Source organism: Lissotriton vulgaris, chromosome 2_1 (genome assembly GCF_964263255.1).
Source record: "Lissotriton vulgaris chromosome 2_1, aLisVul1.2, whole genome shotgun sequence".
In the NCBI taxonomy this organism is placed as follows: Eukaryota; Metazoa; Chordata; class Amphibia; order Caudata; family Salamandridae; genus Lissotriton; species Lissotriton vulgaris.
The window spans coordinates 184089355-184116135 of NC_141687.1; the positions used below are offsets into that span (position 1 = coordinate 184089355).

Here is a 26781-nt window from a genome sequence, read left to right on the forward strand (position 1 = left end):
TGGGGACACCTGGTCACCCTGGTGAACCCTCTAACTGAAGGTTGGACTCGACCATGCAGACGCATCGCAGCTTTCTCGGCTCTTTGTGCGCGCACTGTGGAGTTTGTAGGGTTTTTACCTTCCCAGGCACACAAGCATGCTTGTTCCCGCTACTGAGGACAGCTTAGTTTTAGAACTGAAAAGGGGGCCTCCGTTGTGAGGAGGTTTCTAACTATCTGGAGATGCAGTTGAGACTATTTGCTGTGAAGAAAACATTGGTCCAGGGACTTATGTCTGAGAATGGGGGCATTTCGACCTATTGACTTTGGACACAGGGATCTGAATGTCTGTTTTTTAAATATGTTCTCGGACAGCCGCCTCACCCCCACATCATACCCCTCTTCCCCCGGGCTATAGCCATCCAATCCTGTCCTGAGGTGGTGTTCATAAGCAGCAGAGTGGTGCCTTGGCTCGCGGAGGTGCATTGATGTTGAACTTTAGTGAGGATACTAGGTCGAAGGAACACATACAACAGCCCTCAGTCGTCATAAACCCCTGGACGCAAGAAAAAGTTTTAATTCCCATTGTTGTCTAATTTGTCTTTCTTTTGGTTTGGTACAGTTTTTTTTGTGGGAAGTGGGTGCTATTTACTCTTCCGTCTACTGGGGAGTTTTATTTTACTGTGTATTTTGGTGCTGTGATTACGTGACGATGTTACCTTCCCAGACAGTTAACCCTTCCTGTCGGGGTTGAGGCCCCGGTCCCAGTTGGGCTAAGTTCCGGGTCTGCAATGGTTGTGCCATGTGTTTGTCCAACTACCTGATCACTGCTGTTGGGGTGGAGCTGATTGTCAACTTCTCTACGGCCATAGCTGCGTTGGAAAATCCTGGCATTCTACACTAGAGTTCCCCTTGGAGACTGGTGCCATTTGCATGGTCAAATATGAGACGGTATGCAGGACGTACCCAGTGCCTAACAAGTTTGCAAAGCTCCGAGAAGTTTTTCATGTTATCCAAGACTGTCTCAGTGAAGGCAGTGTAGTTGACAGGTGATGTGCCTGCTTATCTACCTGTGATGTGAGTGGGGTGGGGGGGGGGGGGGGGGGGGTTTATACCAGGGGTCATTTTAAGGTTATTTTAAGGTCATTTTAAGTTCGGCCATAAAGTCTCGTCCTAATAGATTAGTTGGGGACGAGGGAAAATATAACAGCTGTCCTCTCACGTGACTCTCTCCTATCTCTAGTTTGAGGGGTTTTATAAAGGGGATCCATGTCATCATACCTGAAAACCCTTGCATGACTGTAGTGTCTTTTGATAAGGGGACTATATATCCCTTCCACTAGGCATGACCTTGTTGCCCCACGTCAATTAGGAAGCTGTATGGTGTGTTGTTCATGAGTACCAGGACTATGGGTTCTTACTGTTGGCCCGTGGTTGACAGTACAAAGTGTGTGTGGTTGTGTGCATTTTCTGATTAACTGGACAAATCCTGTAGCTTCACCCTCGTCAACAGTTTCCGGGAGCTGGGGCTCCCTTCCTCACCCCCACTTGAATTATCACTGTCTAGAAACGCCACAAATCTCCCTATCACTCGTGTATGTTTGTCTGAACCAGTGGGAGTGCGTGTTCTCTATTCTGCTGAGGTTCAATTTGTTGAACATGGTAGACAAGGGGGGGTCAGCTTTCGGGGATTTTTTCGAGGGACTTGGGTTGCTTTGGAATGGTCTTGTGTTCCTGGCTTTTTGGTTTCTCATGCTCGGGCCTAACTGCCTGTCTTTCGGGGGTGGGGTGGGGTGGGGTAGGTGCACCAGCTTCTACTATTGGTGGATTGGAATGACCAAATGCAGGGGGGAGCTGGCGCGAGCAACTCCATACCCGCATATGATGGGGAGGCGCTGACGCCTTGCTTGCTATCAGCAGTGTAGGGTAATCGATCTGGGACTCTTCAAAGATGACTCATAACTCTAGTAATGCCCCTCTCCTGTCTCTTTTGACCTGTGCATTTAGTTTGAATGCGTGTTCTGATATGTTCAATTGCATTTGTGTCAAAAGTCACTTCCTTAGGCCAGGGAAATGTGTGCCTTTCTGTATGGGTGCCATTCTTGGCAAAACTTATTACGTTCGCCTGCCTGCATTGGGGAACCTGGTTACCATGTGTTTTAAAGGGGAGTCAATGATAATTCGGGAGGTTTAGTGGACAAAATACAACCTAGCTCTTTTTGGGGAGTCTTTGCTTGATCTGATCGTGGAGACAACTGTACGTGGTGCACTATTACAGTTTTACATACTATGAGCTCAGCGCTATCTACAGATGCATAAAACAATTCAATATGAACATTTCAATAAACACAGATGACAATGCATATGAAGGATTGCGTCTTAGGTGAAACAAAGCATAAAAAAAACAACATCCAATGTCAACTTTTTGCAAAATACAGTTTACAATGAATAGCGTCACGCTCATGTGAAGTATTAAACATAGGGTCAAAACATGAAATGTTAGGATAGTATCTGCAGGATATTAATTCTTGTGCTATATACAGTTTGCAATAAATAGTAGCACCAGAACATCATATGTAGATTACACGAACTCAACAAAAACGGACAAAGATAAATGATTACTATGTCAAACATCTCTTAACTCGCTGATTGAGCATCCTTTCCTGTGACTAGCGGAAACGCTGTGTGGTACACAGTACTAAGTGAGCACGAAACAAAGGTAATGGTAATAGATAAGGAAAAAGGAATAACACGGGAACCATGGGCCACTTTTGGTCCCACACAAGCTACACCTAGTTTACCAGGTCCAAATCTTTTTTCCCTACATGTCCTAATCACACCTTGTATCACGCCCAGGGGCCAAGAGTACCATCTGTATCACGCCCAGCAGTCCAAGCGACCAACACCTCTCCCTCCTTTCAGATAACAACAGTGTTAAAAAACCAGTAGGAGGAGAAACCCTTTTAGACTAGACAATATGAGACTAAGGTGCCACCTCTGCCCAATCAGGCTGGCTTCTATCACAAAAATAGCATCCTGGGAGCCATAAGAGGCTATGGATATTCACATTTCCTATCGTGCGGACTATTAAAAAAAGGTGGCTTTTGCAGGATCGCCTCAGAGGCCGCCTTGCGAGTACTCAGCTAGGACACCTAAAATAGGTAATATGCCAGATTTAGTCAGTGGCAAGGCGTTCAGGTTATCTTTTTGGGCTTCTCCCTATTATACCATATGCCAGATGCTTTAAAAATAGGTTCGAAAGTGTCTCTTACCCTCTGTGACTGCTGCTCCAGGACGGACTTTGGCCCCACTGATTTAGCATAACTTCCAATCAATTGTGGTCCCTGCTCACATTTCTTGCTGTGCAAATGTGATTGGGTCCTGGCAGTGTCTCCTTTCTTTGACTGCAGTTGGGTTTGAGCTACCAATTGTGAGAAAGTGCACTCTTTCTGCATGGCTGCCCCCACCTTTTGATGAATTGCTGATGTGCTTTGACTGAGTGTGCCCTGGGCCCCGGCTAATCCGGTACCTAGGGCATATGTTCTTTCCCTAAAACTGCATTGAAGCCTAAGCCCAATTGGCATCTCTGGCCACAGGCCAGCCCCTGGTAAATGGTACCATAGGTACCCACGGCACTGTGACCATAGAAGGCCTCTAAGGGCTGCAGCACTTATTGTGCCACCCTTTAGAAGTCCCGGACCATTACACTCACACACTGCCTTCGCACGCTGCGTGTTTTGGTGCAGAACAAAGTGAAAAGTCGACGTGGCACACATCCCTGTGTGCCATGCCTACAACCCACTGCCTTGGCATAGATCAGTCACCCCTCTAGCTGGGTGCACTATACCAGTGGTAAAGGTACAGGTGCATGAGCCTGTCCCCCGACAATATCTAAGTCCATCCAGAGTACCTGCCTGCCTTCAACCCCAAAGACTGTGAACACCGGATTTGTTCATCTACAACTGCGGATCCACCCACTCTGCACCCACCGTCCACGGCCCCAGCTCGAGTGGGCAAACACCACGAGCAGGTCCGCCCCGGCGATCCTAACCCAAAATTCAATGACCCCTGACCTGCCTCCAGCCTAATCCGGAAGGTCCCCCCTACCGCGACCAGGGGCTGGTAAGAAGATGCAACCCCAAAAGGCACCCCTGCACCCGATGCCCCACGGCCTTTGGTGGCCAAAACGACAGTGCCTAACCAACCCCTAACTTCCCAACTTACCTCTCGAAGTGGTGGTTGCACCCAGAAGACAGTCGTCCCCAATCCTGCAGTGCCTTTGCAAACCGGAGGTTCCCCATTGCAAACTAATGGGCAACTGATGTCAAAACAGCACCCTGCACCCAGCCGCCCTAGTGCTGCTGGTGCTACTTTGTTTCCCCACTTGGCCTGAGCTAAAGTCTAGGACCTTTGCTCCCACAACCAAGTGGCCTGCTCGTCAGCAGCCACCAACCGGAGGCCCCCTATCCCCATTGGATAACATTGGGCATCAGCACTAGTGCCGCTGAGGGTGTAACTAGAGTGCATCATTGACCCTGGGGGACCTGAGTCTACCCCCAAAACGTCAACTCTTACTACCAAATACCTCAAAACCGATAGCACTATTTTCCTCCATAGGGCAACATTGACTGTGTGGAGTTTGAAAACCTAAAGAAATTCTTTAAAATTGTACCATTTAACTAAAACAATTGTACTTACCAGTCTACAGGAAATGGCCCAGAGTAGTATCCAGCTATACTACTCCCAGTAAGAAAAGTAAAATGTCCATTTAAGTCTATGAACTGTATTTACACAGTATTGCATTTCTCTGCAACCATATTGTAAGCCAAAACATGTGCCTATACAATTACAATTCACACAGTTTACAAACTGCATTACCACTGTAAAGCTTTTATTGCCTACCTGTGCCAGGCTTGCTTGGTTCTAGAAAATAAAATAACTAAATGAATATTTTTATACAAAATCAATTGGTCTGAAGTTCAGTCTTTGAGTGTGTGAATTAATTTGCCGACTGAGTGTGTACAACAAATGCTTAACACTGTCCTCTGATACTGCCTTACTGCTCGACCACACTACCACAAATAGAGATTGAGGTGCTTTCTAACTTTACCTATGCCTACCTTTGGGGTTCGACTAGACTCTGTGCACACTATATCTCACTTTGGTATAGCATATACAGAGCCAGCTTTCTACACCAATGAGCTCCGTTGGTGGCTCGCCAAAATGTTACTTGAACGTGAAATACCTTGGGGGGAAAAAAACGAGAGAAGAGGCATTTGTTTATTTAAACAAACTGTACCTGTTTTGCCAGAGGGGCCGGGAGAACAAGTTACTTACCTTCGGTAACGATATATCTGTAAGAAACATTAGTTAGTGTTAGATTCCTTACCTTAGAATATCCCCAGGCGTCAGTCTGGATCCGGAAACTTTTGCGTAGCAGTACCCCTGCGCGTCGGTAGGCGTCGTCTGCAGGCGTCCCCTGCGGCTCCGCGTCCGTCGTCGGCGTCGTGCGCCGTGATGACGTCGCTGGAGTATATAGACGCCGCCTCCGCGCGCTGACGTCAGTTCTTTGCACACAGCATTTCCGCGCCAGGAGACGCAGAGCCATGAGAGAACCAACACTGGTGCCATGTAAAACTAGGGCCCTGAAAGGGATGTCCTTAACCCTAGGTATTAGTTCGCAGAACGGGGAGGATGGGTGGGATCGGTAAGGAATCTAACACTAACTAATGTTTCTTACAGATATATCGTTACCGAAGGTAAGTAACTTGTTCATCTGAAAGAAACACGTTAGTGTTAGATTCCTTACCTTAGAATACATACCCCAGCAATACCAACCCCGGTGGTGGGTCTGCGAACCAATACAACTACACCAGAAAGTCCTGGAGGACAGAACGGCCAAAGAAGCCATCCCTCCGGACTTGACTGTCTAGGCAGTAGTGCCTCGCAAAGGTGTGCAGCGAGGCCCACGTAGCCGCTCGGCAAATGTCCTGCAAGGGGACTCCCCGGCCCAGGGCAGTGGTAGCCGCCGTGGCCCGAGTGGAATGGGCCCTCAGCCCAACAGGAGGCTCCTTCCGAGCCAAAGAGTAGCACGCTTTGATGCAGAGGACGACCCATCGAGAGATGGTTCGTGTACAGACCGCCCGTCCCTTCTTCGCACCCACGTAGCCAACAAACAGTTGGTCATCCACCCGGAACTGGCGTGTGCGATCCATGTAAAATGAAAGCGCACGTTTTGGGTCCAGACGATGGAGCCGCTCTTCATCCTTTGAAGGATGCGGAGGCGGGAAGAAGGAAGGGAGGGTGATGGACTGCCCGATGTGAAAGGCCGAAACAACCTTGGGCAGGAAAGAAGGTCTAGTCCTCAGAACCACCTTATCAGGATGAATGGACAGGAAAGGAGGTTGGACAGAAAGAGCCTGGAGCTCACTCACTCTCCTGGCAGAGGTGATGGCAACCAGGAAAGCCGTCTTTAAAGTCAGGAGACGGAGAGGACAAGAATGAAGGGGCTCAAAGGGAGCACACATTAGAAAGGTCAGAACCAGGTTCAAATCCCACTGAGGCATCACAAACAGAACAGGTGGAAACATGTGAGTGATGCCTTTCAAGAAGCGAGTTACAATCGGGGATTTGAACAAAGAAGGCTGATCAGGAAGCCTTAAAAAGGCTGAAAGGGCAGAAAGGTAGCCCTTGATAGTGCCCAGAGCAGAGCCCTGCTGGGCAAGAGAAAGAAGAAACAGAAGAACCTCCGAAAGAGGGGCAGAAAGAGGGTCCACAGCCTTTGCTGTGCACCATGCCACAAATCTGTTCCACCGACAGGCGTATACCGACTTAGTGGAGGGACGCCTGGCTGCCAGAATAACATCACAGACTTCAGGAGGCAAGTCAAATGGCCTCAACTGCCGCCGCTCAATCTCCAAGCATGGAGGTGGAGACTGGACAGGTTCGGGTGGAGGACCGTCCCCTGCTGCTGCGACAGAAGGTCCTCCTGAAGGGGCAGGCGGATCGGGGGACCGACTGACATGCTGAGTAGCTCGGGATACCAGTATCTTCGAGCCCAGTCCGGAGCCACAAGGATAACTTGGGCCCGGTCGCGCCTGATCTTCTTCAGCACTCTGGGCAGAAGTGGTATAGGCGGAAAGGCGTATAACAGACCGCAACTCCACTCGCGCCGAAAGGCGTCGCCGTGCGAGTGCCGTCTTGGAAACTCCAACGCGCAGAACTGATGACATTGCGCGTTCTCTTCGGTGGCGAATAGATCTAACCAAGGCTCTCCCCATTGCAGAAAGATGCCTTGCGCCACTTCCGAGTTCAGACGCCATTCGTGATCCATCGAGCACCGACGGCTGAGTACGTCCGCCCTGGCGTTCAGAGAACCTGCCAGGTGTTGAACCGTCAGAGTCACGCCCTGACGTTCCAGCCATTGCCAGAGGCGCAGAGCCTCCTGGCAAAGGGTCCACGACCCCACACCGCCCTGTTTGTTGCAGTACCACATGGCGGTGGTGTTGTCGGTGAACACCTGCACCACACTCCCGTTGACAAAGGGGAGGAATGCCTTCAGTGCCAGACGAATCGCCCGCAGCTCCAACAGGTTGATATGGAGCCGGGACTCCGCCGGAGACCAGACGCCTCTGATCTCTGCCTCTCCCAAGTGGCCACCCCAGCCCTGGAGGGACGCGTCCGTCACGACAACGTGCTCCGGTTGGGGAAGGGAGAGGGACTTGCCCCTGACCCAATCGCGGTCCGTAAGCCACCACTGCAGTTGTCTCGCAGTGCCCTCCGAGATCAAGACGTGGTCGGACAAGTTGCCCTGATGCTGGGCCCACTGAAACTTCAGGTCCCACTGCAGAGCCCGCATCCGCCACCGAGCGTGATGCACCAGAAGGATGCAGGAAGCCATCAGTCCCAGCAGCCGCAGCGTCAACCTGACCGAAACCCGGGATAGCGGCTGAAAGATGGGAATCAAAGCCTGAATATCCCGAACCCGCCGTTCCGGAGGATAAACCCGAAACTGCGCCGAGTCCAGAACCGCTCCGATGAAAAGGAGCTTTTGAGAGGGACACAGGTGTGATTTCGGCACATTGATGGAGAACCCCAGGTCGTGCAAGAGGTCTGCCGTCATCTGAAGGTGGTGGACGACTGTCTGGGGCGAGCCCGCCTTCAACAACCAGTCGACCTGAGCTAACGTCAACATCTTGAACTTCTCCTTCCGGAGGAAGCCGTTGACGTCCCTTAGATCCAAGATAGGACGTAGGCCCCCCTTGTCCTTCTTGGGCACCAGAAAGTAGTGGGAATAACAACCACGCCCTACTTCTGGCCCAGGAACGCGCTCGATAGCCCCCTTGGCCAAGAGGGCCGTAACTTCCTCTTGCAGAAGTGTCAAGTGGTCCCCCGACACACGGTGGTTCTGCGGTGGCATGGCTGGAGGAGAGGTCTCGAAGGGGAGGGAGTAGCCCCTTCGGACGATTTGCAGCACCCACCTGTCCGAAGTGATCGTGCGCCAGTGAGCGTGGTGATGGCGAACCCTGCCACCCACTGGCGTCACATGGGGCCGAAAGCACGGACTAGGAGGATTTTGGGGTAGATGCTGCGGGGGAAGGTGTGGTCTGACCCCGCCGTTGTCCCCGACCGCCGCCACGGCGGTTTCCACGGCCGCCACCGCGTTGAAAGGATTGTTGCGGCGCGTGGCTGGCAGCACGTGTGGGGGCGCCCCTTCCTTGGCCACGAAAGGGACGAAACGAACCCGTTTGCTGACGCTGGGTCGAGAGACCCAAGGACTTGGCCGTGACCCTGGAGTCCTTGAAGCGTTCCAGCGCGTGGTCCGCCTTGTCACCGAAGAGGTGACGGCCATCGAACGGCATGTCCATCAGTGCATTTTGGACGTCTGACGAAAAATTGGCGGATCTCAGCCAGGCGTGGCGACGAATCGCCACTGTCGTTGACATAGCTCTGCCCAGCGAGTCGGTCGTATCAAGACCACACCGTATCGAATATTTCGCTGCATCTCGGCCCTCAGCCACAGCCTGACCGAGCTTTGCCCGCACCTCCATGGGGCATTCTGGCAGCAGTTCCGCGACCGTATCCCACACAGAGTGGGTGTAGCGGCCCAAGAGGCAGGCGGTGTTGCAAGACCGCAGGCCCAAACTAATGGACGAGAAGACCTTTTTGCCAAATTGGTCATACCTCTTGGATTCCCGGTCGGGCGGGGCCGACGGGAATGCGGATTGGGAGGTCGAGGCCTGGATCACCAGACTCTCAGGAGTGGGGTGGGTAGACAGGAACTTGGGGTCGTCCGGACAAGGACGGTGGCGCCTGGCCACGTTCCGATCAACAGGCGGACCTGAAGCGGGCCTGGACCAAGTGCCCAACAGAACGTCTGATAAGGCTTCATTAAACGGCAGCAGTGGCTCCTGTGGGCATGACTGCGGTTTGAAGACCTCGGTGAGGATGTTAGGCCTCACGGCCGCGACGGGGAGCTCAAGGTGTAAGGCCTTGGCAGCCCTCATCAGCACCACAGAATAAGCAGCTCCCTCCACCGATGCCACGGAAGGAGGAGAGATCAAACCAGGGTTAGGAGAGTCGTCCAGACCACTGGCATCCCCCAAGTCACCTGTCCAGTCCGGGTCATACTGGCACTCGCGTGACAGAGGGTCCTCGGACCCCTCCCAACCTTCACCGAACTCTTCATCTTCTCCGTATTCGGAGTCAACGATGTAGACCGGCTCCTCGGGGTTCATGGGCCCCATCGGCGCCGGGACCGGCGTCGAGCGACGCCCGTCCGGCGCCGCGTCCGGCGTCGGGGAAGGTAAGGGGACGGCGCCGCCCGGAGCCGGCGTCGGAACCCCGGAGCCGGCCGGAGCCGGCACCGGAGAACCGGCGTCGCGCGGGGGCGGCGTCGGGGGTAACCCCGATGGCAACGGCGCCGGGGAGGCTGGAAGACCAGCCGGCGCCGATCCCGAAGGCCCCAGCGGCGCCGGGGTCGGAGCCGTCGGCGGCGCCGGGGCCGGAGCACCCGACGGCGCCGAGGCAGGGACACCCGAACCGCCAGGACCCCCAGACGGTAGCACTGGGCCCGAAGGCACCGTAGGCCCCGTCGGAGAACCGAGCGCCCTCATGGCCATGAGGAACGCCTCGATCTCCTCAGGCGTCGCACCGTGCCCAGGGACCGGAGGGTATGAGGCAGGCCGCGCCGGCGACTCTCGCGGAGCCGCGGGGTTGGGGTCACCCGAGCCCCCGGCCGCATCGCGCGGGAGTCGGGGGTACGATGACGACGCCCCGACTTCTTATGCTTCCTACCTGACGAGCCTGACGAGTGGTGTCGACTTCCGGAACGCTCGGCGCGGCTCCGCGATCGTTCCCTCGAACGCTCTCTCGACCTCCGGCCGGACCGGGACCGCTCCCGGTCCCGACGTGGGGCCGACACCCGGAGCTCCAGTAGCTTGCGGGACCGCTCCCGCCTAGCCTTGTTGGTGAGGGCCCGGCAGTCGACGCAGGAGTCCACGTCGTGATCGGGGCCCAGACACCGGAGACAGAGGCGGTGATGGTCTGTGACCGGCATCGTGCGCTCACAGTCATCACAGTGCTTGAACCCAGGCATCCTATCAGGCAAAAGTGAGTAATTACTTCGAAAAACTTGGTCAAAGACCGGGATACTGCTCTTCAGATCTGCGTCCACTGGCGCGGAAAAAAGAAGAACTGACGTCAGCGCGGAGGCGGCGTCTATATACTCCAGCGACGTCATCACGGCGCACGACGCCGACGACGGACGCGGAGCCGCAGGGGACGCCTGCAGACGACGCCTACCGACGCGCAGGGGTACTGCTACGCAAAAGTTTCCGGATCCAGACTGACGCCTGGGGATATTCTAAGGTAAGGAATCTAACACTAACGTGTTTCTTTCAGATGACAAGTTACAGGCGCAGGGTCTAAGGTCTAAGGATTACAATCGATCTGAGACTTTCTTATATACAGTTCACCGTAGCAATGAATTTTCCCAGCGTGCCTTGTATGGCGAGGGATGTTAGTTGCTGCCTTTAAAGTTCTAATTTAATTGGCTAATGGATAACACAGGCGGGCCTCAACCTTGCATGGACACAATGAGGGCAGTGGGTAACGTGGCCAAATGTCTGGCAGAGGGAGCACGTGATCACTGCATGTGCTGTGTTCCGATTAGCTATATGTTTCTAACTTATGTGGCAGCTGACTTCATGGTGTTTTAGGAGTGCGCGCACCCCCTACTGCCATGTATTCTTAATTGGGAACAATCTCGCTTGACTGGTTTAGTGTTGCCATGCCTATCTGTGGGATTGATCTAAGGTTTCCTGTTTGAGCGTGTATCTGCTGTCTACATGTCACTCCACCAGTGACCTATCTATCAATAAACTCAGGCCTATGCCTCAGTGCTTGCCTGAATTCATATTTGCAAGTAGGGTTGATGTGGAGTTCACAAAGGGCAAATTTGTTAATAAAGATGCCATTTCTTTCGCAAAAAAATGAACATATTGTTTTTTGTATCATCACAGACTTTCCACATTAACACTTTATTTAACTCCCTTGAGATACCAACCAATATACTCCACGGATAGGAACCTTTGAACGCAGTAGATCAAAGGACTATCAGAACCCCTTTCAGAGCGCCCAAAGGCAAGCAGGAACTATTGGTCTCAACTGTGGAAGTTAAGGCCTTTTACTTCTGATGTCCCGGGGCCAGAGCTACTATGGGCCCTGAGTAACTGAGCCAAGTACTACCCCTTAAGCACTTGACTCTCAGGGGTAGCACAAGTCATGCAGTCCAAAGTTTCTCTGGGGCAGGTAGACACAAGTATTGCACAAGCATAAGACTCAAAATATGCTTGGCAACCCTAATAAACGTGCAACCAAAAATTCGGTTGTATGAAAAACGTTATTAATCTCTGAACAGAAAGTGAAATAAAGCTCACTACAAAAATATACACAATCTTCATAAGACCGGCCCTCTAGCATGGTCCGAGCAAGGTCCGATTTCCACTTCCTGGTCTATAAACTGTGGTTATGTGAGGCAACATTCAGGCTAGGCCCTGCTAGCGTTAGGAGTCTTAACAGTTCCTTTAAGGCTTGTAAAGTCAATATGCCTCAACATGATAGCGATATAGACTGGGGAAGTTCCCAGAAGGGCTCTGCTGCCCAGTGGTCCGTCTTATCCATTCCATCAGTCATTGCAATGCAGAAGGCCCGGGAGCATGGCGGTCGATGTCAGCAGATGTCAGGCTGTAGTCAAGGCGGCTGGACATCCATGGCACTCCTTCAGTTGTGCAATAAACCCTCCTGATTCTAGCTGCAGGGCTCTGGCGGCTTCCTGTTTCCAATGGTAACGTTGATGCTCTGGTTATACGGTTCACCAACTGATATGCTTCACTTTTACACACCTACTAGGGCAAATGCCCTCTCCTTCCCTCTGCGACCTCCTCCTGCCATACAAGGGTCGTAAACAGCAGCACATAGGGGAACAGCCCTTTCCAGTCTAATCACTGCACAGACGTAAGGCCATCCGTTCACACAGCAATGCACCAGGGCAATGGTTCTTAATCTTCACGCCGGCCCCACTTATCATACGGGGTCACAGACTTAAGCAGCACATGGGCACACGGCCCAATCAGTCAAGTGGTGCCATCTGGACCGTGAATCATACACTAACAATATGGGGGGTTAACTAGACAGGATGCCCACTTGATATTTCTCCCTCAAAGTACTCTTAAAGAACTTTCAAAGGAGGACGTAAATAGTAGAAGAGTTTGAGACATATTTTCAGATGGTCCCCTGGTCTTGCAGACAGGCAGACGGTGGCGCTATAGGGCAAGTTGTCTTGGTTCTCTGGGGTGATGTCCTCCCACCCAGCAGGGAGATCAGCACACCTTGGTACCCAGTCCTGGCCACAATAGGCAGAAGTTGTGCTGAACATCTCCACACTGATGTACCGCTACAGTTTGACAATTCAGGAGACTCAAGCTACTCTTTTTATAATTATTTTCCAGGCACAGATGTAATTTAGTGTCCCCGTCTTTGAAATTCACACTGTGGGTGCTGCTTCATTTGAAGTGCCCACTCCTCTGCCCTGCCCTTTGTCCAGGGAGCAATCTGATGATTATACGTATTCTGATAGCTGTATCCTTATGTTTCAGGGCTCCTTGATAAAGGGCCAACATGCCCGAAATGCATTGGAGTATTGAATAACGCATAACACAAACATCGACTCCGAATGATGTATCATGATGAAATACATATCGAGCCTGATATGAATTGAAATATCATTTTTGAACAATAAAGAAACTTTGAACATTTTTGAAACTTTAAAGATACTTTGATGGAGTCTTTTTACTAAGAACCTATGGTGTGCCCATGGCAGGGATGCATTCACACTTTGTTGGTTGCACAATTCGGCATTAAATATTGACATACAAAGATGGACATGTCACCTGTAGGAGCACCCTAACTAATTGAAATTTGTGATTTGATACAACTTGTTGAAACATAGCAGTGCACCCCTCCGCTGTTTGCTTCATCAATCAATAAAAGATACAATACTGGAGAAACCCACAGCTCTCAATGTACTGTATCACACAAACATTACAGCATAGAGACAAACACATGGAGCACAGCACTACATACTAAAAAGATGTAAACCAATGGGTAGTTAAGAACACAGCAGAGGAACTTTACCTTAGTGGGCTTGTAGGCCCCACTCCAGTGACAGAGGTAAAAAAAAGTCCTGTGCACTCTACTGATCATTACGACAACCAGCATTGGCAAAGCCAATAGGCCGCATCTTTGTAAGGGCTAATGGATCTGCCAATGCATTATAGCCATGTTGTACACCAACGTGGCTGCTGTTCAGCATGGCTAAAAGTTGGTGGCATAGAGGTTAGTGGTGTGGAGTGTCAGACTGGAGGGACGAAGAGGGTTGTGAAGTGTCATGAAGTGGATGGGAGTGGAGTGTGTAGAGTGGAGTATGGGGTTGTAGAGTGGAGTAGAGTCTAGTGAGGAGTGACAACGTGGCATAGAAAGTGGACTGTCACAGTGGCACGGTGCCCCACAGAGTCAAACATCGCAGAGTCAAACATTGCAGAGTGGCCTAGACTAGAATTGAGTGTGGTTGAGTGGAATGTATGGAGTGTTGTGTTGTAGAGTGTTATGTCATAGAGTGGAGTAAACTGTCACAGAGTGGAGTGTCACAGAGGGGAGTGTGCATGGTGTGGTAGCGCACTCACATTTTCAACTGAAATGACCATTACACATGCATATTTACTGATAAAACTATACAGCACACACGATAATGTGTGAAAAAATGGCAACACATAGTAGAGGTGCGGAGCAGTCGGCAGAGCAGGTAACTTCGGAGAGCAGTGCTCATTTTTTTGTTTGAATATCTTTATTTGGATTTTTTTTCCACTCTCACCATACTTTGCAAATTTTACAAACAAAGAAAAGTGTTATATCATCTCATCTACAAGGCACAATCTGCAGAGGATGTCATGGATTTCAACATTACAATAAGCATGCAACATCATGTCCCCCTCGCATTTATGTACCAGCATTTTGAAATTAGTAGCAGGTGATTTACACATACATAATGCAGTAATGAGCACAGCATAAGGAAATGTTGATCCATGTCTAATAACTATTCCAACGCTAAATGGCGTAACTAGGCAAAGGAAAATTAAAGGAAAAAATTCGAACGGGGAAATAAAGAAAACGGGTACAAAATTCAAAGGGAAGGATAGTACCATACGATGTCTTGCGTGAGTGCCTTCAGTGTTAGGGAAGATGTAGCTTGGGGGAGGGGGGGGGGGGAGGCACGGTGGGCCAATGGTCGCCGCGGCGAGAAACTCCCCATTGGGGGAGCACTTCCCACCCCGTAGGACATGTGGAGAGCTAGTCTTCCGCTCAGGGGAGGTAATGTCACCACCGCCCGGCAATGTGTTGTTAGTGTGTGAAATGCGTGCATCTCATCGCCTGTGCACGCCCGGCGAGGTGGCAATCGTATGGACGCGCAGTGACGTGCCTCCACTCCTTCTCAGGTGCGACTTCGGGTGGGAAATGGCTAAGTAACGCCCCGAGCAAGGCACTTGTTGAGGAAAGTCTTTAAAGTATCATCCCATAGTTGCGCAATAGGGAATTTTCTAAGCCCTGCCGTCTCTTCTCTATGTAAAGTAATACTCTCCGCCCTGGCCCAATTGTCAAATGATGTACGCCAGTGTCGCACGATCGGGGGTTCACTACCCTTCCACCTTTTAGTGAGCAGTCTCTTGGCTGTTATGAGTCCCAGGTCCCAGAATCTGGAAGGAACTTTTTTGTGTTTTGTACATTTGTAAAGACCCAGTAGACACACCTCCCATGTATTCTGATGGCTCGCACTGGCGCTTTCCGCCAGTAGAGCAGTCACTGTGCTCCAATATGATCGTATATTGAGGCAGGACCACACCATGTGTAGTAGGTCCGCATCAAGCAACGAACATCTCGGGCATGCTGGTGTTGTGAGCGCAAAGCATCTGTTAATTTTGCCAGGTGTCAAGTACGCTCGGTGCACTATGTAAAGTTGTATGAGCTAGAAGCGGGAATTGCGCTGTACATTTCGGGGACTGGCCAGTGCCATCGCCCATTCTTTGTCCGTCCATGCCCTGCCTCTGTCTGCCTCCCATTTATCCATCCCTGAGTGGTTGCAAGGAGCATTGAGTGTGCTCCAATAGGGCCTGCGTCAGCCAGTGAACCACGTGCGAGCCATTCGCCATGACATGCAAATATTGGATTAAAAGGGGTGTGGGCAGCGCCTCGGAAATATCGTTCCAGGCCCTTATGTATGTGTGTGTGATGGCTGCGTGTAGTAGGAACTGCCCAGCTGGGAGTCCCGTGTCTGCGGCTAGAGTTGCAAAGGGGATAAGGGCTCCTTCCGCATATATATCACCCAGTGTGTCCACCCCAGCCCGAGTCCAGGGCGTTAGTGCGGCCTCCGTTATCGTGCCGTCTTCTCTAGGTGTTCCCAGCAGCGGAAGTGCCGGGCGTAGGGTGTCACCGCTCTGGTAAGCCTCAAGCCGCGAACATAGCGTCTGTGGACCACTAATAGGTGTAACTGTGTGGGGCGTGTGGGTTTGGCTAGGGGGTTGAACAGTGCATGGATCTGTGCGTTGGTCCAGACAGTAGTGTCCGTGGCTGTATCGTTTAGGCATCGGCCACCCAACCATCCCGTCACCCACTGCAGCTGTGCCGCCAGATAGTAGAGTTCATGATTGGGCACTGCCAGTCCTCCTGCCGCCACCGGCGAGTATAATTTCGTCAAGGCAACTCCGGGTTTTTCTGTGTTCCATATCAGGTTCCTAACCAAAGTTTCCAGCTCCATAAAAATCTGCGTCGGGACATATACTGGAATGTTAGCATAAAAATACAGTAATCTGGGCAAAACTATAATTTTTGTCAGTGTGACTTGACTGGGCACGTTAAGGGGGAGAGTCTTCCAAAAGGCCATTTGTGCCTGCAAGGAGGAGATCGCCCGCACCAAGTTACCGTCTAGCACATCTGGCAGAGTTCTATAGATATGGATTCCGAGGTAGCGGAACGTAGTAGGGTACCAGGCAAGTCTCTCGTTATTAATGCGGATCTCACACTCCGGAGTGTCTGGGTAAAAGGAATACACTCCGGATTTGGCCCAATTGACCCCGAGACCTGACATAAGTTCAAAGGTTTGAAAGGTGTCAGACAGTGTTGGCGGCAAACAGGTCAAGTCTCTGACATACAAAAGGAGGTCGTCCGCATATAAGGAGACCGCGTGGAGACCATCCGCTAGGGTGATCCCCCACTCCGCGCTCTGAGAAGGGTCGCCAGCGGCTCAATCGCTAGCGAGAAAAGCAGCGGGGCTAATGGGGAACCCTGTCTAGTACCTCTCTTTACATCGATGGTTGTCCGATAGCAAGCACCCCTTGCGGACACGCACCGTAGGTTTCTGGTACAGTAAACCCAACATACTCATCGCCGAGGCCAAATTTCCTCAAAAGTGACTGGAGATAGGGACACTCCCCGGAGTCAAAGGCCTTTTCCAGGTCCAATCCGAGACACCCCGAACGAGGCCACTGCGACGTGGCATACTGTTGCACTCTGAACAACCTTCTAATATTGTGGGAGGTACTGCGAGTGGGCACAAAGCCGTTCTGGTCGCAATGCACAAGGATGGGAACCAGGGGGGCTAAGCGCTGAGCTAGTGTGGAGGCAAATATCTTATAGTCGGTGTTTAGGAGGGCCAGCGGCCGGTACGAGCCCAGCAGCATGCCGTCTCTACCCGGTTTAGGGAGAGATATTAGGTTAGCTTCGTTCAGCGTGAGGGGGAGGGAGGAATCCGAAATAGCCGCCTCGTACACCTTCAGGAGCTCAGGGATGAGAACATCGGGGTAGGCTTTGTAAAATTCAGCGGGCAGCCCGTCCGGGCCTGGGGACTTGCCATTGGATAAAGCAAATATAACCGTGTGTAACTCATATGGCGTAAGCAGGGCTTCCAGTTCGTTCCTCTGTGCGTCCTCAACCACCGGCAGTGGCATGTCAGAGAGGTATGTATCAACCTGAGTACGGGAAACTCGCAGCCGCGAACAGTACAGCAGCCTGTAATAGTCCACAAACGTCTTGTGTATGGCGCTTTGAGTGTATACAATGTCTCCCTGACTAGTGCGCAGCGCTGCCACTGGTGCCACCCTGTCGTCCTGGCGGATCAGCCATGCCAATAGTTTCCCGGGCTTATCCTCCAAGTGATATGTTCGCGCTGAATGGGCTGTGTAATTAATATGACATAGCCGCTCTAGTAAACATGCATGTTCAGCTTGCGCTTCCGATAGTGGTTCCCCATTGCCCTCCACCGCATCCTGTTCCAATCTGAGCAAGTCGGCTTCTATTTGCGTCAGTTCCCTATCCAGTAACTTCCGCATGTTAGCCTGTGTACCAAGGCAATGGCCCCTAGTGACTACTTTGAACGCGTCCCATACAATTTGAGGGGTGGACGCCGTGCCAGTGTTCTCTTCAAAATAGTGTTCAATTTGTGAGCCTAACGAAGCGCGAAATGGAGCATCCAGTAGTAGAGACGGTTGCAGTCTCCAGGTGGGGATGGGCGGATGTGGGCAATCCCAGCAGGTGTGGGTTATGGTCCGAGTGTGTACGACCCATGTAGTAGGTGTCAGTGATGAGTGGAAGCAGCTCGCTAGCGAGCATAAGCCTGTCTAATCGCACATGCAATGCGTGCCCCGCTGAGTAATAGGAGTATGTTTTCGTGTGGGGGCTGCGGGTTCGTCAGGCATCATGTAAGTCCCACTGCAGGGCCCAGGTAACCAGGGCCTTCATCGCACCGTGCGCCGGGGCACCCGGTTGGGGCGGGAAGGAGCGGTCTAACCCAGCATCCAGGATACAATTATAGTCGCCTCCCAGAACCCAGGGGACACCGTGCCAAGGTGCCAAGTCCGTCGATAGGCTAGCAAGGAATCCACTTTGATCGGTGTTGGGTGCATATATCGAAGTCAGGACCACAGGTCGCCCATCCAATGTGCCTCGCACTATGACAAACCTCCCCTCCTGATCTATGCGAGTGTGTGAGACTGTGAAGGGGGTCCCGGGCCTCACCCACACCAGCGCCCCCCGAGCATATGACGAGAACTCCGCAGCATAAAGCTGTCCCCTCCATCTGCGGCGCAATGCGTGTACTTCCGCCCTGTTGAGATGAGTTTCCTGCAGTAGTGCAATGTGAACGTGTTGTTGTTTAAGATAGGAATACATTTGATATCTGCGTGAAGGTGTATGAATACCACGCACATTCCATGTGCATATGTTTGTCACAGACATTGCATTACTTTAAGTCGGTCCCCATCTTGGGCCCCGCCGTGCCCTCACAATAGTGTCTTCACTCCACCACCCCACCGCCTTCCCGCCAAAGGTCGCCAAAAAAATCTTCCTAGGTACTGTCAAAAAATGCATTGCACAAAAGAAAAAAGGGGGAAGGGGCAGAACAATCACTGGAAAGCAACATAACAACCATAACCAGTGTGGAATACCAAAAGGTCGGCTGCTTAACATGCCGCCGTCAAAAAACCTCCAATGAGGTGAGTAACCTTTAAATCTAGGGGGGTGAGCCGTGCACTTAGGCACAACTGAGTCAATTAAGCGGTGAAATCAGCAGGTGAAGCTTCGCCTTCTCCAGGCTAGGTGAATCAGTCCCAAAATTGTTAGTTGTTATTGCTGTAGAGTTTGCCGCTCCTCGGGGGCACCCCTCTCAATAGGGGCCAGTATCTATGAAAGTCAGCGGGCCTTTCCCCAATGCCACCCACATTGGGCCCGGTCGCCCAGGCTACAGCAGACAAAGGCTCCCCGTGTACCTCCTTCTAGCACTACTTTCTACTAGGGATCAAGTAGCCTGAACTCAGTACTTACTGCGACATGAGTCCGCAGGCTAGCGCCCTGAGGGCAGACGGCTCCCAGGTGACCTCAGGGTCAGAGCGTTATCACAAGCTAAGAAATAAACCCCATAAGGGAGAAAAGAAACTTCGCCTAGGTACCTTTTGTCATTGTTTCGCTCTGTTCAGGAAGGTCACTCAGTTAGTGAATCAGGTCTGCCGTCTGCGGCGCGACATCTGGTTGTTCCACGGAGGCCTGGGAGTCAGGTATGCCATAGATGGCCTCATCATCGCTTGGCAGATCTCTAGGGCTGCCAACCAGAGCATCCTCCGTGGTAGGGGAGCCACTGAGCTCCGCCATCATCCGGAGAGCGTCCTGTCGTTCGTCATGGACCAGGTCTGCAGATGGGCTGGAGGTTGCCGCCGGCCGTGCCTGGCAAGCCGGAAACTGTCTACTTCTACGGCGACGTCTTGAACCACGTGATCTTCTTAACGTCGATGTCCCTGATGATTGTCGGGGCGTCGTGTGTGTCCCGCTGTCTAGACACGCATCCGCATCTTCTGGGGAAATGGAAAAATGCGTTTTGTCCTGCGCTATCACACTTAGCCTGGCAGGGAAGAGGAGGGAGTACTTGAGGTCCAGTTGGCGCAATCGTTTCTTCACTGCAAGGAAGAAGTGCCTCTGACGCTGGACCTGGATTGTGTAGTCCGGGGGCGACAATGCACCTTCCGGTAGCAGATCTTTCAGCCAGTTCTCCACTTTAGGCTCAGGTTCTCACCCTTCCCATCGTTCCAGTACACCTATTATCCGCACGTTGTTTCTTCGTGCCCCCCCTTCCGCATCCTCTGCACGGTCCTCTAAAAATTTCACCGTATTGAGCAGGTCTTGGATGTGCCTAACCCTTCCAGAGCGGTTGTGCGCTCCGCTAATTTCTTGTGGTCAGCGCAAAGGTGTGTTAGATCTATAGAAACACTGTCTATTTCATTTTCCAATGAGGTGCGGGTCAGTTGGACGGACTCCTCCAGTCTCTCCATTGCCGCTAGCATTGTGTCAAGTTTTGCCGCGGTTTGATCAGCATCGGCATGTTTCATTGGCTTGGCCATTTTCCCTGTCGGCGGCGCGGTTCCAGTGCCAGTGCGAGACATGATGCCCCCAGACATGAGCGGGGTCGTGGGCGAGGGGCAATGTCCCATTAACACAAAGTGGAACGGGCGAGAGTCCGGCAGCGGAGATATGCGGGTGTAAGAGTAATGGCGGTTCGAAGAGGGACGCCACGGCCCCCCACCTTGCAATAGCGGAGCAGGGATAGAGGGTGTCCTCAGTAGTTTTCAAGACCGGGTCCCACCCCACGTGTCCTTAATCGTAAAATCCCACAGCAGTGTCCGGGTTGTCCCCTAGAGGCGAGGGCCGGGGTCCTGGCGTGTGGAACTACCCCCTCAAGCCGTGATGCCTCTGTAGGCAAATTCAGTTGGCCGACCGTCTCAACCCCTGCTCACTAGCGGGCCGTCGCGGCCAACTCCCACGGCGGTCTCAGTGTCCCTCGCCAAAAGCAGGCACCGCTCCCGCCAGGTCATGTCTCAAGGTTCAGTACTCAATTGTATGCCAGGGCCTCGTTACATCGGGCCGTGCAGTCCAGTCGGCCTGGTCGATCTGGTCGGGCCGCCCACCACAGATCTCCTTCTCTCCAGCTTAGTGGGGCGCCCGGCGACTGGCCAGACAGTTCTACGGCCCAGTGCCAGTGTCTCCCTAGATCGCCGCGATGTCCCTCACCTCCAATCTCGGCGTTTGTAGCTTGTGCAGTCTCCTTACCCGCCAGGCCGCGTCTCAGGGCCCCGCAGGTGGCCACAGGCTCCGGTCGTCATGGTCGGGTCTATGCCTCGGGGCAACTCAGGTCAGAGCTCCGTGGGGGCCTCCGGGGAGGGTCAGCGTGGTATGGTGCACTCTCGGGCGTCGAGACAGGCGCTCTCTCCAAACACGGCGCCTCCAGCCAGGCGCGTTCCCCTCAAGCGTCAGGCCGCACTTCAAGGCCAAGCGCCGGGCCTCAATCCCCGGTCTCACGTGTTGTGCCACGCCGAGCAGATAGCATCGGCCTCGGTCGCGCCGCATCAGTTTCTCCCGGTACGGCAGGAAATCGTCTATCAGCTTCAAAATTCACTGCGTCGCTGCGCCTCGATTTTCGTTCACCTCCGGATAAGTTTGGCGGAGTATAGGCCTGGAGAAGGGGAGCTCAGGTCGGAGCTCTACCCGGGTGCGTCTTCTCCTATTGCGTCTTCGGAGAGCAGTGCTCATGGTTCGATCCCCGGCAGTAGAGCAGCACTATGCGACTCTGGGCACTAGCTCACCAAACTCCCCATGACCCCCAGCGTCTGGATACTCTTAGGGGTGATACGTTCGCGCTTTACAAATGTGAAGTTATTATTATTATTACTGATTAGTTTTAATCGTATTAAAATATTTGTTTCCACCACGTGCTCTCCTAATTGATATATTCTGAAATATTTGCCAGTTCATTTACAAAAATTTACATTTGACTGTGTGCTATAAAAAAAAAAATCTTTCCCAGAAGCCTGCAAGATTGTTACATAATTCCTCTCAATTTAAAGTCAGAGATAGAAAAGTGAACACCAAGCTTATTCGGAAGACAGAGGCTGACATTTGACCTCTGTCTTTGAATGCTCAGCAAATTTTAGAAGAGAAGAACAAAATTCAAAGACCTGTCTACAGAAAGCGAACACAAGGAGATGATGGATGGAGCGCTGACATTTTTCAGACACTCACCCCCAGTCACAGATCAGGGTTGAATCCATCATCGTTCTTTAGCTCACTTCGCCACTCTAGGTCAGACACAGCTATTTGAAATCAGTCTTGACCCTGTGCATCATGGGAACAGTCCAGCCTGAACTGCCAAGCCATGTCTTCCCTGGACCGGAAACATGCATCCTAGGGCCGGTTTCGGGCTGACAGACCTCATCAGCCAGGCTAGTTTGCATCTATTGGCAAAGTGAGCAAGGGACCCATGTCTGGGCATACAGAAAGAGAGCATTTGTGGAAGAATTCAGTAAAGAGGCTATGTTCCACAGGATGGACATAGAAATGCTGGGCCGGCAACAAAAAAACAGCAAATAGAAAGCCAGAAAATGTGAGTTACAAACCACAAAAGCCAATGAATGGTAAACAATGGGCAGAATGAATTTCAAGAAAGCTTTCAGAATGCCTACAAGAAGTCTTTTCACAACTAAACAGCTGCACTGTCTAGTAGGCTCTGACCACAAAACGGTATGCTTCCACCACCGGGCTTGTTCTGTTAATTTATGGTAATTTCGATTTATATAGCGCCAAATCACCAACAGGTCTCTTAGCGCTTGCTTTGGGAACCAGTCCTGGCTTTCCCTGAGAGATAACCCCTACTGGGCATCCCCAAGGTGAAGACCAGGCATCCCATCGCGGTGGGGCCTTAGTGGAGATTAAGCAAGCTATTGCCCAGAGTTGCAGAGTGTGAACCCTAGATTCGAGTAGGCACCGAGGCGAGAATTATCAAGTCCGTGGACATTTTTGAGCTCAAGATCCTGCCGCGTCGGGAAATGAACCCTGGTCCCAGGTCTGACCTCTGCATCAGGGTCTGCCTCCTCTAACCAGTGAGCCACACTTCTCCACTTGTGCTACTTATCTCTTGGTAAGGGCAGTAGTCCTTTACCACTACGCTGGCAGCGCTCTGTGCACCATTCCTGGTCTAATAAGATCATAATCTGTGACAGACTCAGGTCATGGCACACATGCATGATTTGTGTTCACCCTTAACCAAAAATCAGTACCAAGGAACCAGATAACATTGCAGCTGGGAGACTCAGGGCAGGGGTGAGCGTCCATCACCATTGCAAGGGACAATTCCGTCCCAACAGACTTTCATTTTCCAGTCATCATTCTATCCAACCTACGAAGACCTCGCCCGCTACGAAATCCAAGTTTGCCCCACATAGAGTTTTGGCACCAAAACCAGCGGGAGCACATTGACAAATGATCATACTTCAAGGACCTGGACTACCAAAAACAAAAGTCCCAAAATAGGACAAACTACTTAGTTATCTGACGTGAATTTTCCTTCACAGTTGGTTTGTAATCATGTGTAGGTCTCAGTCTATAACAAACAGCGAATTTTGATTGGTACTTTACTTTATCTTGGTGCATTTTGCACTAAAAAACTTTTCTAAAACTCATAACTCAAGTTCTCCTAAACTCATTTTTATGATCCGGATGTCTTTGAGCTCATTAACGTTTTCTATATTTCTCTAAACTGGTTTAGCAATTTTATTATATTGTGATTCTTTGGGAATTGCCTGCTGCTTGTGCTACATACATTGGCAATGGCAATAGGTCAGGCCTGTAATTGAAACTGCCTCCTCAGTGATTGGTAAGTTTAGGTACACATTAAGTCCTCTAATACATGCAGCCAGTCAATCATTCATGCACTTATGCATCCATTCTGCTACCCACTATCTGATTCTTGCATTTAACCACTTACCCATCCATAAATAAAATACCCACATGCTCAACAAGGATATGCACGATAAACAGAATAACAAAAACAAAACGTACCCCGGCTGAACATGGCATACTTAGGTTTGTAATAAAATAAAACAATTAAATTTAGTAGCAGACGGTCATCTTGGAACAGTACCGCACACATCGTTTTTTAGTTCCTGTAGGTCTGCCAAGTTTCAAAGCAATGTATTGGCCACCTTGGGGCACTGTCCCAATACAAGTATTAGTGAGTCTGAGGGAGAATACCAGTTCAGAAATCCCCCTGCAGACACCAGTAACTAAAGGAACCACTGTGCCATAGAGAGAAGCAATACTCTCTAGGCCATTAGGGCACAGTAAGAAACTTCTCCAATAACTAGGTACTGCTAAGCTATTTTTCCACACACAGTGCCGGATTAATTCCTGTGGCGGCCACAAGGTAGTCGTTGAAATTTCAGCCCCCCTCGCAAATTTTCTCCCAATATGTTTTTTCATGTTACCAACCAACAATTTTAATAAACTAATTTTATTACACAAAACTAAACATTAACAATTATTAATGTTAAACAAAAATTAATTGGAAACAAGCTTGATTGTAATTTTCTTTAAAGATCGAATGAATATTATTTTGATGCGTTGTTGTGGGCCCCTAAAAGGAGTGGGGCCCATAGGCCGGTGCCTACTTTGCCTATTTGGTAATCCGGAACTGTGCATACAGAGCTAGTTATTGGCCTGACTTTATTTACTTGGTATAGGGCAAAGAAAGGGGTGCCACCTAAAGAGTCTGTTGGGCTTTAAAGAACTGAAAGTGAGACAGCAAAAAAAATGGGTAGTGGGAGAGGATGGGGCATGTCAAAATAGGACCTAGATAGTATTAAGAGTGAAAGATTTTGCAAAGTATTTTATGTGCACGGCAATGACGGCCATTCGGTGTAAGACAGTCATCATAACAATGCCTGGATGGACAGGCTAAATTACTGACATACCAGTGGGCACAACTGAATGCAGCCACAAATTGGTTCAGGCATGGTTGAAAAGTAGTAGAAAACATGACAGTGAAAGAGGATGTCATGCTACCTGCAATCTTGCAATGCAAAAAAGTAATGAAATAGTGATGAAGCCCTTTAAAAGAAGTCTACGTATGGACCATCATGCATTTGGGATGCAGTCAAATTGGAGGAATTGGACCAACAGTGTTATAGGGTTAAACATCACACACTTACCGGTCTAACTTTTTTAGTTCCTTATTTATATCCTGGTTGAAGGGTTCCCGTCGTTGAGCCCCAACTAAGAAATCCCGAGCTCGCTTGTATTCGGTCAAAGCTAAGCAGGCCTGAAGAAGAGAGAACGGAAATACATTTTAAAAATGGTGGGCAGAAGACAGCTAATCTTATCTCTAACAAAAATTTCTTCAATGCGGATTCTTCTTAAGGTACACATCGACGACAGAACACTGCTGCTGTACAGACTTTTAAAATCATATTTTATGCTACGAATTCAGGCTTTTTTTTGTACAGCTTTAAATCATTATATTTTAAATAATGCAACCAGAGGATAGGGCGTCCTGCCTTTTTGACCTGACTGAAAACTGTGATAAACAGGTGTAACACTGAAGCTTGGAGGAGGAGAGGGTGCAGACATTCAAATTGCTTAAGGAGAGGTACATAGCTGCCAAGGTTTCAGATTGCAATGTGTGACATTTTCATAATTTCAGTGTAATTATGAGTGACAGTTCATGACTATGAGTGACACTTTCTCAATAGCAAAATCAAGCAATTAAGACGAGGGAAACGTACATTTCAGAAATTACACACATTTGATCAACAAGAACCTCCAAGAAGATATTACTGCTGCTGCAAAGAGCTAGAAATAGAAGGGCACTAACCACTCTATTCATGCCCCCCTTTAGCGCATTCTCCTCCCCAGGCCACATGATTGCGAGGTGCAGACTACAGGAAGCCCCCAAGCGCCACATTCTGAAAAATCAGCATGTTTATTTACAGGCGGGCTGTTCGCCGCCACCGGTCTAATCAGTGCTCAATTAAGAGAACACGGGAAAACTACACAGCCGAGAATTTGCCTAATGCAGAAAAGCCAAAAAACCTGTACTAACCGGCCTTCCAGCTGCGTGTGCTCAACAGATCGATGCGTGCACCGAGGAAGCCTAGGAAGCAGGCTCTGGCTCAGGAGGGCTGCAGGTGCATCCCCAAAACCCTTAAAACACAATGCATTCCTTAAACATTGCCTGGAATCAAAGCTCCTTTTATACAGTTTTATTATTTTTCACGTTTGGATGTTTCAGCATGTTTGAAACTCGTTTGCAGTGAAAATGTTTCCATGTGTGAGGAAATGCGTGCACTTCCCTAGTGCAAATTCTAAACAACCTGTTGCAAACTGTTTAGACTACATCTAGTTTTGGCTTGTGCGGTTTTAAGTCCCGCAAGCATTGCAGGGCAGAGCTCTGCTCCGCCTCCACAAGACATTTTGTAGGCGAGGATTTTCAGAAGAAGGCTTTAAGCCCCGCCACTCATTCCCATTGGCCGCGTCACAGTTTATGTTAAACGGTGGCCTGCCATTGGAAATGAGGTGTTTTGGTTGCCTCCCTTTGGCTTTCGAACTGGAATCGGTGGCCTGCTTCACGGCTGTCGTGAAGCACTTTCTTGTCTTTATGGGGCCATGTGTATAGACACATGGCCCCATAAAGATAAGCGATCCCCATGCTCTGGCGCGATCCCCTTATTTTCGAGACCGCGCTTGTTTTAAATAAGAGAGATTTCACAAGCGCAAGACCTGTTCAGGCGAAACCTAACGAGTCTATACGTGTCGTTGGGAAGGTGCTAAGGCACTGTTTATAAGCGGGTTGGAGAGGCATTTACTGAACCTGGTATTACTG

The 26781-nt window shown here is 50.6% G+C and overlaps 1 protein-coding gene across 2 annotated transcripts in view; it reads right to left on the reverse strand.

Annotated features, from left to right (window-relative positions):
• FKBP6 (FKBP prolyl isomerase family member 6 (inactive)) overlaps positions 1-26781 on the reverse strand; it is a 369961-nt gene that overhangs the window by 15819 nt on the left and 327361 nt on the right. For both annotated transcript variants that reach the window (XM_086958501.1, XM_086958499.1), the window contains exon 7: positions 25112-25221. In XM_086958501.1, the coding sequence (XP_086814627.1) occupies positions 25112-25221 (110 nt within the window). The remainder of the gene's footprint in view (positions 1-25111; positions 25222-26781) is intronic.